Source organism: Lepidochelys kempii, chromosome 5 (assembly GCF_965140285.1).
Source record: "Lepidochelys kempii isolate rLepKem1 chromosome 5, rLepKem1.hap1, whole genome shotgun sequence".
NCBI classification, from domain to species: Eukaryota; Metazoa; Chordata; order Testudines; family Cheloniidae; genus Lepidochelys; species Lepidochelys kempii.
This window is the reverse complement of record NC_136384.1, coordinates 101,181,870-101,202,049: the sequence shown is the minus strand read 5'-3', so window position 1 is coordinate 101,202,049 and position 20,180 is coordinate 101,181,870. Positions and strand designations below refer to the sequence as shown.

The following is a 20,180-nucleotide window of genomic DNA, read 5'->3' as shown; positions in this document are numbered from 1 at the left end:
ACGGGCAGGATGTGGTCCGCCGGCCGTAGTTTGCCCACCTCTGTCCTAAACACCTCTTACGATCATGGGCACCAGGTTTGTATAATTTTTGGTGGTGCCCAGAATGGGTCCAAGCAGAGCCGTCCCGACCATAGGACAGACCAGGGCAACTGCCCTGGGCCCGCACTTTGTGGGGGCCTGTGCTTCAGGAGGACGCAGGGTCCAGGCCGGCCTGGGAGGGTTAGTGAGGCGCCTGGAGCCGGCGGCAGCGACCAACCCAGCCCCATTCCGCCCCGCTCTGCCCCATCCCACTGGCTCCCAATGTCACTCGGGGACAAAAGCCAGAAAGAGGCAGGGCTGGGGTTTGGCGGAAGGGGTGGAATGGGGGCAAAGCAGGGTCAGGAAGAGGTGGAGCGGGGACTTGGGGGAAGGGGTGGAGTGGGGCAGAGGCGGAGCAGGGACAGAAAGAGGCAGAGCAGGGCAGGGCAGGCTGGGGCCGGGTCGCTCGTGGCTGCCAGCACCAGGCCCCCCAGGCCGCCCTGGACCCAGTGTGCCCCTGAAGCACAGGGCCCCCCAAAGCACGGGGCCTGGGGCGGTTGCCCCGGTCCATCCTATGGACAGGACGGCTCTGAAAATATAAGCCCAAACATTGGTGAAGCTGGGCCCACGTTCCTCAATATTGGTGGAGCACAGGCTATATATAACTCGCGGCCTATGCTTACGATGCTTCACTTACCTCCTTGTCCTTAGGCAGGTCATTCTATTGCCTAACTGCACTTCCAGGTAGGAAAAAAAGTGTCTACTGTCTAATTTAATTTTTTCCTTTTTTTAGTTTCAAGCCATTGCTCCTTGTTATGCGGTCTCAAGTCCTGTAAATAATCACTCCTCCTCCTTCATATTATTACTGCTCAGATATTTATAGACTGTAATATCCACCCTTAGTCTCCTTTTCGACAAGCCGTATATCATTTCTGCCACCCTTCTCTTGATTCTCTCAGATTTATCTATGCCCTTTTTATAAGGAGATGCTCAGGAGTCTCTGCGGCATTCCTCAATATGGCTATACCAAAGCAACAAAGAGAGAACCAGTAGTACCTCACTTGCTCGACAAGAGGTATCCCCTGTATAGAGAACTCACAGCAAGCAGAAGACTTGTCATTGTTGCAATGGCTGTGTACTCTGAGGTCACATCCATCCCACTGTCCAATACCGCCTACAAATCCAGTACTGAATCATAGACATCAGAAATAGAAAAGAGCTATTATTGGCAGGTTCTTTAGCCCACATGCCTGACAGTGCAGGATTGTCCATTTCCATATTTTTCCATGGGTCTTTGTCCAGCCCAGTTTGAAAATCACCCAAGCAATGGGGCTTTTTCCAGTTCCCTTGGGAGACTATCTCACAATCTAATAGCTCATCAGTAATAACCATTGCCTAAATTTTCCTTTGTTTTAGAGCTAATTGTGACTGGACTGGGTACCCCATACAGGGGCATAAGAACCTACTCCTCCATACCCCGACACACCCTCTTGTTTAAGCATGAACATAGTGAAAGACTAACAGAAAAGAAGGAAAGGAGGAAATTAAAGGGTAAAGGGGAGATTTTATCCGCATCTGTATCCACAATCCACAAAAATGGTCTGCAGATATCCACAAACACGGATGCTATAAAGAAGATATCCGCGGATCTTCAAGGCTCTACTTGTAAACACTTAAATGCTTCTTTGCCAGTGGACCAGTAACCACATAACTACCTAACAATATGTAGATAAACCATGCCAGTCCGCCAACAGTCTCTTAAAGGGAGGTCCTACCTAGTGAAATATGAAGAAACACCTTTGTTTCCATCATTCATGATAAATGTATCAAAAGGAAAAATAACAATGAACTAAACCTTCAATTTTTTTAGTCCAGTGACATTAACAAAGTGTCGGTTCTGTATTTCATCTGGACCTTTTCTCCTATATACTGGCAAGATTACAGATTTTGTTAAACCTATGTGTTATCTGAAATGAAATTGGAGTACTTTCAAATATTTATACCCAAGTGGCACCCAGATGCCCCTAATCAGGACTGGGGACCACTGAGCTAGGTGCGCTCGACCCTGGAAATGGATTACTAAGTGCTAATAATGGTACATTTAACTTGATCAGAACCAGTGTCATTATGGAGGCAAAGAAATGATGCCCTGATTAAGGTTGTACGAGACCTAACAGAGAGAAGCAGCCCACAATGTGTAAAGCTGCCTGGTGATAAGTAGGTCGAGCTTTAGTATGCTAAGTCTTGGCGGAGTCTCAGTTGCATCACATGGGGGAGACCCAGAAAGTTGAAGTATCCTACAGCATCTTCTGGTCTCCTCAATGTGTATGTCACGCCCATACCTCCCAACTTGCCAAGGCATAACGTGTGACAAAACCGCAAAATGAGGGCACAAATTATTACATTTCTTCCATGAAAATGACGTGAGATTCCTTCCTTTCATGTGAGCAGCTCTCTCTGCAACCTTCATTTCATGGCTCTGCATTTCTGATGTAAACCAAAGAAGTACAGGGATATCACATTTGTGGGGAACGTAGATGACTCTGGGACTAAAAGAAAGGCCATTTGAAAGGTACAATCACATCAGCTCAGTCTCCCCTAAGACTCATCTCCGAATTTTGCCCACTACATTTAATTAACAAAACAAAACACGAGGAACTCACTGTTGCTCTAAAAATGCTCCTGAATCCTGGCTTTTTACTGAGCATTACAATATCTGTGCACTACAGTTAAACCAGATGATACTTTTTCAGGAAAATTGCTCAGTAACAATGAGATCTGCTTACGGAAGTTCTGTATCTGTCCTGCCAAACTGTTTCATTTGCTCCCATGCTATTCCTGCCGACTATCCTGCAAACTCCCATGTTTCTTTTCTTTCGGATTCTGGAAGATAATAAGCACCTTTCAATCTAAACACTATCGCCAAGACTGAAACGGTACATGGGCAAGCTGCTGTGCTAGTGCCAATACGTCTCATTCTGCCTCTTTTCCAAAAACGGCGCGTCGCAAGAGGTCTGAAAAATTGTCTCTGGTTTCTCAAGGTGTCATAATATTTCTGACCTGCCAATAAAATGGATACAATGAGGAAAGTCCCTCTCTCCCTGGCACCCTATCTGATTTGTGTGACTCTTTCACACACAAACTATGTGCAGTCTGATGAAGTTCAAAAGGAAAACTACTAAGCCTTTAAAGCCAACAGCATAAGGAATAGAATTAACAACTGTCACTATGACCTCCTGTGTACTATGTACTAATGTTCAACAGAGAGAGATTTGTCCTCACAGGAGTCCTCCTGGGTGTCCACATGGTTCTCCTGCGTGGCAGTGAAAGCAGTCTGCCTCCAGCTCAGGGCATGGTTTGACTCAGTGAGTACTGACTACTACTGTAAATGGTTCTTTTCCAAACTGCTGCATCTACATAAAAAAAAGGCCCTGTGAAAGGTCAGGCAGCGTGATCCAGTGGAGAGGACTGCACTCAGCAAACCTGGCTTCTAACCCTATCTCTGACACTGACCTACTGTATGATCTTTCCTTGGGCAAGTCACTTCCCCACGCTGTGTTTCTGTTGCCCCTTCCATCCTTTGTCTGTCTCATCTATATAGGGTGGCCAGGGACTATGTGTTTGTACAGAACCTAGCACAGTGGGGCACTAACAGGGCTTTTGTCCTTGGGAAGGGCTGTATGCAGTGGTGTGTTGGGCCATCTCCTCTATCTCCGCTCCCTTCTTTGACCAACCTCTCTCTCCTCCCCACACATTCCTTGGGGAAGGGTCATCCTGCAATCTCTCTCCCTAATGCCAAGGAGATGAAGGGGAGCAGTTCAGAATTCAGAGCTCAGGCTGCCTGCAGACTCAGGCATGCACCGCTCCATCAATTATATTCCATTCATATTTGGAAGGTTATCTTTTCAACTGTCAGAGCTAAGGACTTCATTTTTATTTTCAGTGAAAGTTTAGACTCTGGGGCACAACAACACCACTTCCAAAATAGGGCCCACTCACCAGGCTGCTATGAACCAGCCCTATTCAACCCCTGCAGTTCCTTTTCATGAGAGTGAGGCAGGGCCTGCTATCTTTCTTAGGGTGTGTCTACACCACAGCTGGAACGGAGCTTCCCAGTGTGGGTGGACAGACATGTGCTAGCTCTCTGCAAGCTAGTGCACTAAAAATAGCACTGTGGCCGCCCAAGTACATACCAGATTCACCATAAGCCATCATTATGTTTCATTCACATGGCACGTTTGAAGGCTTTGGGTCTTTCATGATATGGTTGGTCACCGAAATCGGATTCCTAGACTCTTTATTTTTAAAAGTGGAGTTTTTCCTTACTGCCGCCCCCTTTGTTTTGCTTTTCCACACCCCCAATGTCCCCTCATTCCATTAACGCGCAATTCACTCATTTCGTCTCCAAATCAGGTGACTTATTAAACTCTCGCTTGAGAGTAACATTAAAAACTGGTTAAACACAAGTGCAGGATACCTGAAAACACCCTGGATTGCAAAGGGGAAGATTCTCTGCAGCTCTCATACTAGGGCTGGCATCATCTTAACCATATAAAGATCCCCTGCAAAGGAAGTTTAATCTATATATGTTAATATAGACACATATACCTGTGTACTTGTATCTAGGGAGGAAAACGTTCACACACATAAAATAACTAAAGACCAAGTTAGGTGCATAAATCTCAATTTGGGCAGCTAAGAAACTTAATTTCCAAAGATGCTGAACAGTGACTTCTGTAGAAGTAGCCAGGTGCACGGTGCTGAAAATCAGGCCGCTCGGGCCTCACTCCTGCAAATAATTATGTGCATCCTTAACTTGAAGGACATGAGTAGTCACATCAAAGTCAATAGTGAAAACAGTACTTCACTGCAGTCAATGGCAGAACTCCCAATTACTTCAACTGGGCCAGGAGTTCACTAATGTGACCATGCATGTGGTTGAAGTTATGCATATGTGTCAGTGTTTAGAGGATCAGGGTCTTATTTAGGTGCTTTGAGTGGTTTGAGCATTGGCCTGCTAAACCCAGGGTTGTGAGTTCAATCCTTGAGGGGGCCATTTGGGATCTGGGGCAAAAATTGGGGATTGGTCCTGCTTTGAGCAGGGGGTTGGACTAGATGACCTCCTGAGGTCCCTTCCAACCCTGATATTCTATGACTCTATATTTGGGGGGAGTGATAGCTCAGTGGTTTGAGCATTGGCCTGCTAAATCCAGCGTTGTGAGTTCAATCCTTGAGGGGGCCGTTTGGGATCTGGGGCAAAATTAGGGATCGGTCCTGCTTTGAGCAGGGGATTGGACTAGATGACCTCCTGAGGTCCCTTCCAACCCTGGTATTCTATGATTCTATGACATAGGCTCCTATTTTTGAAAATCTCAGCCAAACTTTTCATCCCCAGATGCTGTACATGATTTCTGAATTCATTTCTGGCAAAGGAATGCTGACCCCTATTTTGTCTTTTGTTGGAAATGCATCTACTTTTCAAAGGTCTAAGCACAATATTATCAATGCTGCTGCCTACATGGTGCTATTTATTAAAATGCTAAAGAAGAACATGGAGCTATTATGTTGAAGAACGTAATTATCTGTCACACTGACAAAGACACTCCGCTTAAAAAAAGAGTGGCCTGAAAGATGTTTATAATTAATTAGTCCTTTACTGACATCTTTAAAACATTTCTAAAGATTTTTAAATTGGCAATATTTACACTTTACATTTTTCAGTCCAGCATAAAGTTTTCTGAGGATCTTTTTATGGATCTGTGTATTTTTATAATATTACCACGGGTGCTGAATGCACATTTTTATTGCAGTAAAAACTGAGTAGGTTAAATACTCCATTGTATATCCATTGAGGCTGAAGTTCCTGAGTGTTTCACTGATTGCAACGTGATCTCATTTTCTGGATTTATCTGAGTAAGTTTTCCCCCTCTTTTGTCTGAATTAACCTCAATCTCTGGAAGTGATTTCACAAGCTGTTTTAATCCTTAACCAGCCTTCCCCACCACAAACAAAACCCAGTGTTCCAAATATATTTCTTTTTATGAAAAGATCATCTTTGGTTGACCGTGAGTCCGAACAGGATTGTCTGAATGAAAACAAAATCTGACTTGTTAATTCCAACAAGCAATTTTTCTAAACACAACCCAAAACAATACCCTCTTAACACACGCAAATCATGGAATTGCTATTCTGTGTGTACAGGGATTGGACCCAGAGGGGTTGCCTGGTCAACGTGGGATATAGCAATTCCATTTGGCAGGTGCAGGAATTAAGCTCTAAATGTACTGGAGCGGGCAATGGTGCCGGCTAGCTGACACACAGAAGCACCCTGGCCAGAGGTGATTTTTAGTTAATTAGTAGGACAATGTCCATTTCGCAAACATATTTTTAACACATTGCTTTACCTGTATTACTAACATCCCCTTGGTTACTAAACCTAAACGAAAATCCAGTTTCCTTCTCACCGTGCTCGTTTGCTTTTTCATCTCTCTCAGTTGGGACAATGGAAGTCGGTGAAGCTGGTTTCACTTTTGGTTATGACCCATTGTTATTTCTAATTATGTGAGGTTTTGTAAAGACAAAGCATCAGATCATCAGCTGGTGTAAATCAGCATTGCCCCACTGACACCAAGGGAACTATGATGATTTACATCAGCTGTGGATGTGGCCCAAGGGGCTTCATTTTCAGCCACAATGGCGTTGAGAGAACTCTTTTAAATCCCGGATATGAATGGAAATGATTGCATTCAGTTTGCAGACTTGTTTCATGCCTACACATATATATAGTAGAAGAGCTGGCTGATGGTTTCTGAAATTTTCCATTTTGATTTCCACATGTTTTTGAAAAAAGAAAAAATATGAAAAATTGCTTGCTGCATCCCCTTCCCCCCCACACACACCTTTTCTGTCAGATTTTTTTCCGCAGCAGTGTTGCTCTGTGGGAAAGAAAAGAGAAGGAAACACACAGCAGACCTGTCACTGCAGCTATAACAAGCATGGAAAACAAAAACTAGCATCTCTCTGAAACAAGCTCTCTTCATTAGAGTTACCAGAACCCCCACTTTTCTCCCCCCCACTCCCTTACCTGATGGGGTGGTGGATGCTGTAGTTGCTGTGTTTGTTGAATGTGTCGGGCTGCTGTTTTCCAACAATAAACAGGAGCTGCCACCATTGTTTTCCTTCTTAACGAAGAGCTCCGGGGCACTTGGCAGAGGGATGGGATGGCTGATCCCCAGCTCTTCTTCTTGGGCCTGCTGCCTTCTCAATGCAACCTGGAAACAAGAACAACTATTCTGTGTCTAGTCTCTCGTTAGACAATGATCACAATGAACACAAGGGAAATTATCCACTGGTCCCAAACTAAGGGGCATACCACACATTCCAACAACTCATGGCTATTAATATCAGGACATGAAAGGGGGAAATAACATTCTGAGGGGTATAAAGCAAAAAGATGCTATGAAACAACGTGGGTCAAAATTTACCTTTATTTATAGCCATGCAAACTTCAGTTAGGTTACATCGGTAAGATGAAAGACTCTTGTAAAATGCTACCGCCATAAAAAAATATGCCTTCTGTTTTCAGCAGGGGCACAGGAATTAAATACTTAGTACTGGCTAAAATCACACCATTCTTGTCAAAGATTCTAGCCAGGGTCAGCATGATACAGTCATGCTCAGGCAAAGCAGGAAGAAGATTTTTCAAAGATATCTGGCTGTTATTTTATTTCTACTTGCTGTGGATCTGGGCAAAGGGACAGATAATCTCCTGTGTTTGTACATAGCCTCAGCGGGGCAGGAAATTCTGAAAGCTCCCACTTGCAAAGTAGCTGTTGCAGCTTTTCATCGGGGTGGGGCTCTGGCCCCACAAGAAATGGCAAGTCTGAAGATCTCAGGAGATCCATGAAGGCCAGTGCCGAGAGAAGTAGTGATCTTGGGTTGCCCTGCAGGCTGCTGCCCCAGAATCCCCCTCAGGCAAGTTTTCATAGCACACAGGAGGAAAGCAGGGCAAGAGCAGTCACCGAATCCATAAGAATATGGCTGCCATGAGGACCATGGAACAAGACACACATGCCTCCCACATAAATGAACCCCAGATCCATGGGTTCTGTGGCCTGAACTTCCCCTTCATTCTACAGCAATCCTACCAATACATACAACCAGAGGAAACTCTGAGCTAGCAAACGATACCCTTGTTTTGCTCATGTAGACAACCTGTTGCTGACAACAAATGTCACAACCGGCACCAAAAATAGCTTTTACAAGTGTAAGTACAAACAAACCATGTTCTGCACCACTTCAGAAAGAGAGGTCATCCACACATCCCACTACAGCAGTGTCTCTCGACGTTTCCAGACTACTGTACCCCTTTCGGGAGTCTGATTTGTCTTGCCTACCTCAAGGTTCACCTCACTTAAAAACTACTTGCTTACAAAATCAGACATAAAAATACAAAAGTGTCACAGCACACTATTCCTGAAAAATGGCTGATTGTCTCATTTTTACCACAGAATTATAAAATAAATCCATGGGAATATAAATATTGTACTTACATTTCAGTGTATAGTATCTAGAGCAATATAAACAAGTCATTGTCTGTATGAAATTTTAGTTTGTACTGACTTTGCTACAGCTTTTTATGTAGCCTGTTGTAAAAGTAGGTAAATATCTAGACGAGGTGATGTACACGCTGGCAGACAACCAGGGGTATGTCTATTCCTGGGGGAAAACCATTGTGCTGCAGTTCTCAGCACCATTTCTCCTTGTCTGCAGTGGTAGCTAAACAGCAGTTAGCTGCACCCACGGCTAACACCCCTTGTCACTAACGAGTCATTTGGCTAGCACAGACATGGCATCAGAGTTTATAATCCCCTATGCTGTGATTTCCCATACAGGTGGCAGTTTGGTCCATGTTTGCATTTGAATTGTGGAAATCAGCCTCCAACTTACAAGAGGTGACCATGTATTTTTTGGGGCACAGTTTTTGAGATGTCACAGTATAATTTACCTAGACCCTCCCTTTCCCTCAATACTACGTATATTGAACAGTGTTATTTTTCTTTACTTTTGTAATGATGCTGTACCCCAAAAAAGCAGCATTTTTAATAATTGTTCTTGTAACAAAAACATCTTCCAACACAAACTCTTGGAATTTCATTTGCAAAATCTAGCAGCAACCTATCAGCTGAATGGTGCTAGAAGATTCCACCTGCTGGAAATGGGTCATTCCAAAATATATTGGGAGTGGTAAGTGAAGATTTTAAGGATCTTAACTCCTATACATAAAAAAATTCAACTGAAATGATGTTTGGGAACATTCAGCACTTCCAGGAAGCTCTGGGTTAGGTAAGGACAGCAGTCCCAAATAAGGCACAATGAGGTCTAGGGTCGAGATCAACACAGGTGGTAGGAAGAAACTCAGGAGCTTAAATACCTTTGGGGATCTAGGCCTATGTGCAGAGAGGAGTTAATCATATTATAGAAGCTACCTAGCAGCATGAGAACAATCTGTACAGAATCTGATACTTTTACTGATACTTTTACAGTTTCAAATGGTTCTTTTTCACAGGGTGTCACAACAGGATCTCTGTGTATTATGTCCAGTGAGGTAAAAAAGCACCTATAATTTTTCCAAAATAATCACTGTAGTATTCTAAGAAAGACCTTCTAAAGCCAACAATATTTGGGGGAAATGGGAGTACATGACCTGGTCCAAGAACAGGGACTGGGATGGGACTTGACCCCAACACTGCAAGGTTTTAAAAAATATGTCAACCAGCCACACACTTCAGTCACAGAGCAAGGGAATTATAGTTAATTTGGATTCTGGAAGTTCTGAGAGACAACCACTTGCAGAATTCAGAGTAACAGCCGTGTTAGTCTGTATTCGCAAAAAGAAAAGGAGTACTTGTGGCACCTTAGAGACTAACCAATTTATTTGAGCATGAGCTTTCGTGAGCTACAGCTCACTTCATCGGATGCATAGATTTCAGTCCTGCAACATTTACTCACATAAGTAAGCCTAACGACTGCAAATAATTTATTCTAGTAAAATTGCACAAGTACGGAATGCAAAACAGGATGTTGCATCTCAAAGCCACACAATCTTTCTCATCCAAGAAGCCCTTAAACACACAGAGTTACTCACATAAGCATGGGTTTGCAGAATTGGATTCATATGGATTCAATCCTGCAAACATTTACATGTATAACTCAGATTTCAATGGGACTACTTACGTGGGTAAAGTTACTCCCATGCAGGACTGGACCAAGCTTGAACTATTAGCTACTATTAGTTTCAGTGGTGCTGGAACAATTTTTATAGTTGGGGTGCTGAGAGCTATTGAACCAAACTGTAAATCCTGTATATAATCGAAACCCCTTCAAGCCAGGGGGGGCAGAGTACCAGCACCAATTATTAGTTTCCAGTTTTAAGTTTAAAACTAGCGCAACTCAAGAGCATAAGACATTGAATGGCCAATATTTTTTAAACAGATAATTCAAGGGAAACATGTTTTTAAAACACTACTAAAAATATTTTTTTACTCTTAGAAATGAACCACAGTACACCTAAAAACACAGAAAACATCAGAAAAAATAAGCATGTCAAACTGGAAAACTACAACTCAATTCTGCTCCCACCATTCATTGAGTTGATCAGATCCCCAATTATTTTTAAGATAATTAACTTAAATAGTTACCTACAAAAATATGAAAATTAGCTGATCTTACATGAAGAAGATTTTTCCAAAAAATATCCATGTAGGGTAAGTGAAGTTGTATTTGACAATAGAAAATGCATCACCAAAAATTTTCATTGGAAATCTTGCATCTTGAATGTCTTAATAGAATTTAAAGTTTATAAACATATTTTATTTTTACTCATTTTTGCAATGGAAATACATTCACAAATTATTCAAAATCTGCTATATGAGTTATCTGCTACTTACTAAAACCACTTCTGAATATTGCTGTAAGTAAAGCGTCAAAATGTCATACCAATTTATAAAGAAAAGCATTCACATTCATTTACTCAATACAGGATGCTCTTCAAGACCACATTATCTGGAGATAGCAGCAAAGTAAAGCATTTTTATTCAGATTAAAAAAAATCCAACCATTTTGTTCTTTCCTTTTGCATACTGTAATTCCAAAATTTAAAGAATTTTTTTTTCTTGAGGTAAGTGTTTTCCTATTAAGAGAATCATGTGTTACTCTTTGATTCATTACATCGGTTAGAGGATTAAACAAAATATGTATGATAGTATATGTAAAAAACCCAGTTAGATTTCATAAAAATACCATATTGGACCAGCTTCTGCAATCAACACAGGTTAAACTCCCAAATCTTGAATCTGTGTCTGTATCAGGAGCAAGTAAAATATATGGTCCTTTTAGGTCCCTTTAACGAGTTCAGATGCTTCCATCCACTTAGATCAATATTTTACAGTTTGAAAACAAGTAACTATTTGCTTACATAAGGTAAATTAAATATACATATCAAACTGTTGAGGAAATATGTGGTCATTTGTTAACAGGAAAAAAACAGTGTGTGACAAGAATCTGCTTTTTAAATGTTTCTGTTTCAGTTTCTTTGCCAATTCTAAAACACAAATGTTTCATGGCTCCAGCGTGACTTCATTGGGGTGTTTTAACTCAAACAGATCCGCATGCTCTTCAGAAGATTTTTCCTTTTTCTGTTGTAGATTTAGGTTACAAGTTTAGGTTGTTGATTACAAAAGGGAAAAACAAGCATGCGTTAAACTCTAGTTTTGTAAAACATAATTGAATTCATTTCCATTCATCTAGAAAACCGGGTATGTATCATTATCTTCACATCTGTGAAATGCAACTATTCAACTCCATTTACAAACTTAGCAATTCTCGGTCAAACTACAAAGGTAGACTTAAGCAAATATATGTGGGCACTTATTTAATGTCTTTGGAAGTTCATTTTCAAAACATACTCTGAGCAGTTTATAAATACCGAAACCGGTGAAACACACACGAGGACAGATCGCACATACGCTTTTATGGACACTATCCAAAACATCTGAAGGGAATGACACGTTGCCGATAATTTAGATGAATAAAAGGCTTAGCAGGCCTCTAGGTAGGTTTTAAAGGTTTTATGAAATTTATTTGTAAACAAGAATGTATTTTAGTAGTTATGGCAAATGGAAACCATATAATGGCAAATAATCAAAGGCGGGGAGGAGGTGCAGGGTGGATTGAATTCCGCAAGTCTCTGTTTTAACGGACAGTCTGGAGTAATAAGAGATGTGCCATCCGCAAAGCATCAGCCTAGTGGGTCTAGAGGGAAACATGGAGACACTGGAGGAGATTTGAGGGGAAAGAGGCTTTGGGGAGCAGGGTGTATATTCTTGCGAGAGCTTTTCTAGTGACTGCTGTCGAGCAGAACCTGCATCCGTGGGGCAACTGTTATTGTGCACGTGAGTGACAACCTGAAATAAGAGCTTTTAAACCCCTCTCTCTGCACTGCAGGGAGCTTCGTGTGCCTGTCAAGTATCTGCGTTTCAGACAGGTGCTAGGAAAGACACATTCCACCACCCTTGGCCCCTTTTTTGATTCAATCGAGGAGGCCTGGTCCTCCTTTATCCCCAGCTCACCTGGGCTGCCATCACCCGCTGTCGCTCTGCGATCAGGCTGCATTTTTTACACTGACAGTCCCTCCACATGCAGAACCTCTTGTGCCCTTTCAGTGGCGAGGAGTAGCCGTGGTTCCTGCACCGGGCACACTTGGGGAGACGGGGAGACTTCTTTCCCGAGGCGGCGGTGGCGGCGGCTTGAGCCAAGACCCCGGCACCCCCTCCACCTCCGGCAGGAGTAGTAGCAGCCATCAGAACGGCGGCTTTCCCGAAGCTGCTCATCTTACCCCCCTGGGCATGATGGTCCGAAGAAGCCGAGGGCTTGTTGAATGAGTCATTGGGCATCGTCCCGGACCGGTTGGCTCGCCCGCACAGTTAGGGACGGGGGAAGGAGTTAATGTTTCAGGGGCTGGGGTGTGGCTGGGAGAAGAGAGGTTCGGCTAACACGTATTAGCCAATTCCTGCTGCATCAGAAGGAGTCGCTGCGATGCGGCCCAAACAAGACAGCTGCCCCCACCTTTTGCCCAGTTGGAAGCTGCGGTTGCCGCAGCAGCAGCGGGAGTAACACTGGCCACACCAGCTCCTGCCCCCTGTGTTGGCTGAGTTTTGGCGGGCGGGCTGCTGCAGGTTTGGAACATTCGCTACTTTTTTCAGAACGCTGGATACTTTTTGGAACGTTCCCCGGGAGGAGAGAGAAAGCGAAGCAAACCCCGGCCTCTCCCTGCCAGCTCCTCCCCCTTCTTCCCGCCCGGCCAGCTGCTGCTGCAGGGCCCAGGGCGCTGAGCAGACCAGGTCCATGCCGCCTTGGCTCCAGGGCTGGGAAGAAGTGAGACAATCTAAATAAGATATTACACAAAAATCCAAGAGAAGTTGATTTACAAATCTCGGGTAGCAGGTCCCTTGGGGATGGAGAGAGAGTTGCATTTTAAACTGCATTTCAGCTCTTTTTAAGAGCCCCACAATAAAAATACCATTGGGGTGCCATGTTTATTATGTCTCAGGGACTCCAGCTGGAACCTGCTCATTTGACAAGATTTTACACATACACCAGCTGCCTGACGCACTCATCCTAAAACGCATCCTAAACAAGTGCATCTCCCTGCTAAGGATCCACCTCACTGGCGATTTGATAAGTTAAGAGGTATGTCCACGATTCACACTGAAAAATAAATAAATAAAATATGCAGACCCCGATCCAAAGGTACAGTGCACTCCATTTATAAGAATCAACTGCATAGAGTGGTCTGGGACAAAAATAATTCCTATACTAAGACTCCACTTGTAAGAATCCCATCCTCTGGGACAGATGTGATTCTTACCAAAGAAGTGCACTGATTTTAAATGTAAATTAGAAGCCTACATATCTTTGTGGATCTGGGGCATAAAATACAGCCTTGCTTCTCCTGTGCTGTAAGCACCCTCCATCTCTTCCTTGAAGTCTCCCCTTAAAGCATATTTCTTTCAGTCAGTCTTTCATCACTGGTTGACTGGAATTCTATCCACTTGTAACACAGCTCCTTCTTATCTTTCTGCATTCAAGCCTTCCAAATTAAAGTAAGGTCCTTGGAGTCAGGACATGGCTTAAATTCAGAGATTATTTATAAAGTGGTACCATATAGAATCTCTTGCGCAATGGTAGCGTGCATGTCATAGGGCATGGCTGCCCTGTAGCACCCCCTATTGGCCACGCTGGGTGCTCCAGGCACTCCCTGCCTCGATTTCCCCTTATGGATTTCCCTACATCCTCCCTAACTCACCCATTCCCTCCTAGTGGTCAATTAGTTTCATTGCAGTGTGGCCAATTTAGTCATTTTCCACCTAGATCTAGTTGTTTACAAAAATTTCTAGTTAGAAAAAAAAAAGTCCATTTAGTTGTTGGTTGGAAATTTGAATTGAAATTGAACCATTAATACACACTTTAAAAGCATATATATGATAAAATACTTGTGCCTGAAAAAGCATAATAAGTTTGAAAAGTATGAACAAAGACTAGCTTCCTCATACAGCTGTGTTTGTTATGACAGTGTCAGCGTATTCATTTTGATGATGTTGACCAACCTAATAATTTCAAATTATGATGTATAAACAGCAGTAAATCATCATAAATTCAAATGATGTTTATTGCTGTTTTATGATGTTTTGGTGTTATAAAATTTGGGGCTGAAAGTTAGCGCTTTGCCAACAAAAATGTACAAAACTTACTGACAGCAACCAGACAAAGACAGTACGCTTAACTCCTCTTTTTTAATTGAAATTTCATGAAAGTTCATGCATATATAAGAGGAATTAATATAATTTCTCATTCTTGGGACAACTAAATTAGTATGTTTCAGTGACTTTGGATGTTTGGATGTTTGGATCCAGAATGTTGGATTTGCAACTGGGAAACTTATATAAATATAAAAAGAAAGTGAGTACTTGTGGATGCATCCGATGAAGTGAGCTGTAGCTCACGAAAGCTTATGCTCAAATAAATTTTTTAGTCTCTAAGGTGCCACAAGTACTCCTTTTCTTTTTGCAAATACAGACTAACACGGCTGCTACTGTGAAACCTTATTTAAATATAGGTTTCCTAGTAGGCCAAGGATTTTTAAAAAGCAGTATTTGCCAATGTCATTATCTCGTATTGTCACTATCTCGAGATATCGTTATCTTGGGGAGTTTCTGTACTAAACATTTTTAATAATATATTCTAATTACTTTTTCAAAAGTCAATTTTAATTAAATATATTTTAATTTTTCATTAGAAATCTAAAACAATTATGTATTTTTCGGTTTTTAATATGGTGCCAAACAGCCCACCTTCACCCTCACAGTCTCACCCCTCAGCTCTCATTCCCCTGTAAATTCGAACACCTTCTCTAATTTCAATTCCTGGGGAAAACACTGCTTTAACCAGGTGGAATAGTTTGGGAAGACTCCCAGAGCACAAGTCCAGTGGGGCTGCGTCTACACTGCAAAGCAATAGGACTTGAACCCTGGGTCCTGGTTTGACTCAGTTTCGGACCCTCCACCCCTGTGGGGTCCTGGGACCAGGGGTTCTGGAGCAATTTGTATAATGGGGGTGCTGAGAGCCATTGAACCAAGAGGGGATTAGGGGGATTAGTCTTGCTCCTGAATTTGAATGCTGGGCTTACATTGTAGTATAGACATACCCTTAAACTCACCTCTGAATCTGGCCTGTCATAAATATAAAGGGAAGGGTAAACACCTTTAAAATCCCCCCTGGCTAGAGGAAAAACCCTTTCACCTGTAAAGGGTTAAGAAGCTAGGATAACCTCACTGGCACCTGACCAAAATGACCAATGAGGAGACAGGATACTTTCAAAAGCTAGAGGGAGGGAGAAAAAAAAACCTCTCTCTCTGTCTGTCTGTGGGATACATTTGCCGGGGACAGAACAGGAATGGAGTCTTAGACCTTTGTAAGTAATCTAGTTAGATATGCGTTAGATTCTGTTTGTTTAAATGGCTGAGAAAGTAAGCTGTGCTGAATGGAATGTATATTCCTGTTTTTGTGTCTTTTTGTAACTTAAGGTTTTGCCTAGAGGGATTCTCTATGTTTTGAATCTGAGTACCCTGTAAGGTATTTACCATCCTGATTTTACAGAGGTGATTCTTTTACTTTTTCTTCTATTAAAATTCTTCTTTTAAGAACCTGATTGTTTTTTTCATTGTTCTTAAGATTCAAGGGTTTGGGTCTGTGTTCATCTATGTAAATTGGTGAGGATTTTTATCAAGCCTTCCCCAGGAAAGGGGGTGTAGGGTTTGGGGAGGATTTTGGGGGGAAAGACGTTTCCAAGCGGGCTCTTTTCCAGGTATATATCTGTTAGACGCTTGGTGGTGGCAGCAATAAAGTCCAAGGGAAAAAGGAAAATAGTTTGTACCTTGGGGAAGTTTTAACCTAAGCTGGTAAAAATAAGCTTAGGAGGTTTTTATGCAGGTCCCCACATCTGTACCCTAGAGTTCAGAGTGGGGAAGGAACCGTGACATGGCCCTATGTGAATAGAGTGCCATATACATCCAGGGGGCAATATTGCATTATTATTTGCTAAGTACATTGCAACAAATTATTTACCTCAGGATGCAGCTTCAAGATACTTGTGTGGCTTTCCCTCCAACTAGGAATTTCACATTTGAAATCACTGTTACTAAGTGATAGCTCCCGAGTCCCAAATATGTGACAATAACCCCCAAATCAGGTGCCCAACAAAGAAAAGCAGAGGAAACATAGGTTGTCTTGATACAAGAATTATATATTTGATGTGAATGAAAATTTTTTCTAACCTCACTTTAATGGTTCAACATTTTTGATGTCAATACACTTACAGTAATAGTACAGAGGAAAACAAACGTTTGTTTGGGACAGAACTAAATGTGTCTGTTAAATGGATGATGTTCATTTTAGTCAGTGTTTGAAGAAGGTTAATATGGAGTGAGCTGCTCGCTGCTTCCTATTTTGAAGTCTGATCCAACACTCATTGAAGTCAATGAAAAGATTCCAAGGAGCATTGGATCAGTCCTCTGATGTTTTAGTCCATGTACAAGTGAAGCAGCAAAGTGAAACAAACAGGTTCCAGTCTCTGACGTTCTATATGCTTTTGAGACTGGCAATTGTTGATCTCTAGGGGCTTGATACAATTCTCATTGAAGACAATGGAAAACTCCCTCTGACTCTCGGAAAGGGGGAGTTGGGTCAGATCCAAGACGCACATGAAAAAGCGTAGCAGCCAGAAAACAGGTGGGAATAGAGAGGAGGTACAAAGAAAAGAGAAGGGGAGAAAAAATAAAGGAGAAAAGATTTTAAAAAGCCATGGGAATACTGCTACACTCCATTGACATAAATGGGCCGCCACTGTTGAAATAAGTTTTGTAAATACCCCCAGGACTGTGGAAAGTCCGAAGGGAAGGACTTGATACTGGCATGGTTCTGAGCCTACTATGAAACATAGGAAACATTTGTGGGATGGGGGGATAGCTACATGAAAGTAGGCGTTTTGGAGCTTAAGGGTGATGAACGAGATCTAAGGATGGGTTTATAGTGATTAGCATCACCATCCTGAAGTGCTGGGAAAGGATATAGGTGTTCAGGTTTCTGAGGTCGAGAATCAGTCTCCATCTTCTCCCGCTTGGGAACTAGGGATAGAAGCCTACCAGCTCTTGCCTCCTTTGATCACCTCCAAGATCCATTTGTCTGAGGTAACCTGTTCCCAGGCAGGGAGGAAGTGGAATAGTCAGTCTCCATACAGGGACGGATGGAATCGTGTAGCAGAGGATCCAAGAAAGTAGGTTGCTTACAGTCCTCGACTGAGATGTCAAAACTGTTTCTTAGAGGGAGGTGTAGATGATGTTATTGGGGGTGTGGTCCTGTTTTCTGAAGTCTAGATCTCCTCCTCGGAAAGTTTGAAGATCTGGGAAAAGTTTGGCATGGATAGGTCCTGTTTTCTGAGGCTCTTTTTGTTGCAAGGATGTAAATTCCCAGAGACCGTAAGGTTGTCCTTGAGTCCTTCTGGGTATGGAGGGAGGAGTATGTGTCAGTACTGAAGAGCTTAGGCCCTTCCAAAGGCAGGTCTTCAATTGAGTTCTGCTTCTCTGTCGGGAGACCAGAAGACTGGAGTCAAGATGCTCTCCATGTAACCACAGCCATGGCTATGGACCTGGAAGCCACAAGTGCAGCATCTAGAGCAGCTTAAAGGGAGGTTTTAACTATCAATTGACCCTCCAAGATGAAGGCCTGAAATTGTTCTCTCTGGTCCGATGGAAGATGTTCAATACAATGTGTGAACTTGGAATACGGGTTAAAGGCATATTTTGCCAATAGAGCTTGGTAGTTTGGTCACCTGAAATTGGAGAGCCACCGAGGAATAGCTCTTTCTACCCAAGAGGTCTAAACATTTGAACTCTATCGTAAGGAGAAGGTTGGGAGCAGGTTTGTCGATTTCTTTCATTAGCCACGTCCACCACTAGGGAATTGGGAGTAGGGTGGGAAAAGAAATGCTCTATTCCTTTGGCTGGAATATGGTACTTTTTTTATCTGCCTGCTTACAGGTGGGCTGGATAGTGGCAGGGGTTTGCAAAAACTGTGCGAATAGGTGATTTTCTGAATGTCCACCACAGACTGGCGACACACTTGAACCTCTTCTAATGGGATCTGTAGGGATGCTGCCAGGAGTTTCATGGTGTCTTGGAAGGCCCAAAAGTTGTTTGTGTAACTAAGAGAGTGGTGGGGGCATTACTGGCTCATCTGGGGATGAAGAGGACTTTGCTGATGGGTGCAAGTTTCCCCCCATCTGTGGGCCTATTTGAATCCAGCCCATGATAGCAGTGACCAAACATTGCTACTGTCTGATGGCTGTTAGATGGCCTATGTGAAATAAGTTCTTCAGAAATATGTTAATGGCTCCACTGAAATAGCAAAAAATAAAGGAGGCAAAGGATATTTTTGCTCTTGCGTAACAACAATTTCTCTGTAATTGTCCTTTAGCTTTAACATTTGCTTGAGATTTAAAGTATAAAATTTAACCTTGTATAAAAATATCCCTCACACTGTTTACTGAGTATGGAGCCTGTTGGCAGACCACTGAGTATGGCTGAATGCTTTTGTTGTATTGATTGGAGCCACTGTACTGATGGGTGGGTGTCAGTCTAGATCCAGCAGACACGTGTCAAAACATCCAGGTTTGGCACTGATTACTAGTCTTGATGACCAAGAATTAAGGACCCTGTTCTGTGAGATTTGCCCCTCCTGTGAAGTGAGGGGCTATCAGCTCCACAGAAAGCAGTGGAGTGAGGTACATTCAGTCCCTTGCTGGACTGAGTCCTGAACTGAGCACTGAGACTTATCCTCTCACCCACTGAAGATGGCCCTTCATGTTGGGAGAGCAGGGGGAGGAAGGTTCCATTGCTCTTGTTCCATTGCTCTTGTAGTGGTTCTGTGGAAAAACGGACAACTTTCTACAGCACCAGTCTCTTTCCAAAGACTGTATTATTCTGAAATGTCTAATTTGTTTTGATTTATATTTGGACTTCTTATTAAGGCGGGAGGGATAGCTCAGTGATTTGAGCATTGGCCTGCTAAACCCAGGGCTGTGAGTTCAATCCTTGAGGGGACCATTTAGGCAGTGATGAGCTGCCAAAAGCTGAAGAACCGGTTCCTTCACTTGCTCTGGGTCTTCGGCGGCACTTCGGCACCAGGTCCTTGAGTCGCACCGGGTCTTCAGCGGCACTGAAGGACATGCTGCCGAAGTGCCGCCGAAGTCCGGAGGGAGTGAAGGACGCACCGCCGAAAACCCGGAGCAAGTGAAGGACGCGCCGCCAAAGTGCCGCCGGAGCGCCGCCGGGTGAGTAAAAATTTAAAAGGGATTCTCAGGGGAGCCTCCCCAGCTGAGAGCTCAGGCGGGCCAGACAGGATGGTCCTGCGGGCTGGATGTGGCCCGCAGGCCGGAGTTTGCCCACCCCTTTAACAACTGGTTTTAAACCGGCTTCAAAATTTAACAACTGGTTCGCATGAACCGGTGCAAACCGGCTCCAGCTCACCACTGCATTTAGGGATCTGGG

At 43.1% G+C, this 20,180-nt stretch overlaps 1 protein-coding gene across 1 annotated transcript in view; it reads right to left on the bottom strand.

Annotated features, from left to right (window-relative positions):
• The window catches only part of DMRT1 (doublesex and mab-3 related transcription factor 1), an 85,220-nt gene extending 72,249 nt beyond the window's left edge, over positions 1–12,971 (bottom strand). The window contains exons 1-2 of the mRNA XM_073346247.1: positions 12,648–12,971; positions 7,103–7,289 (exon numbers count right to left, since the gene is read on the bottom strand). Of these exons, the coding sequence (XP_073202348.1) occupies positions 7,103–7,289; positions 12,648–12,971 (511 nt within the window). The remainder of the gene's footprint in view (positions 1–7,102; positions 7,290–12,647) is intronic.
• Positions 12,972–20,180: the final 7,209 nt, after the last annotated feature.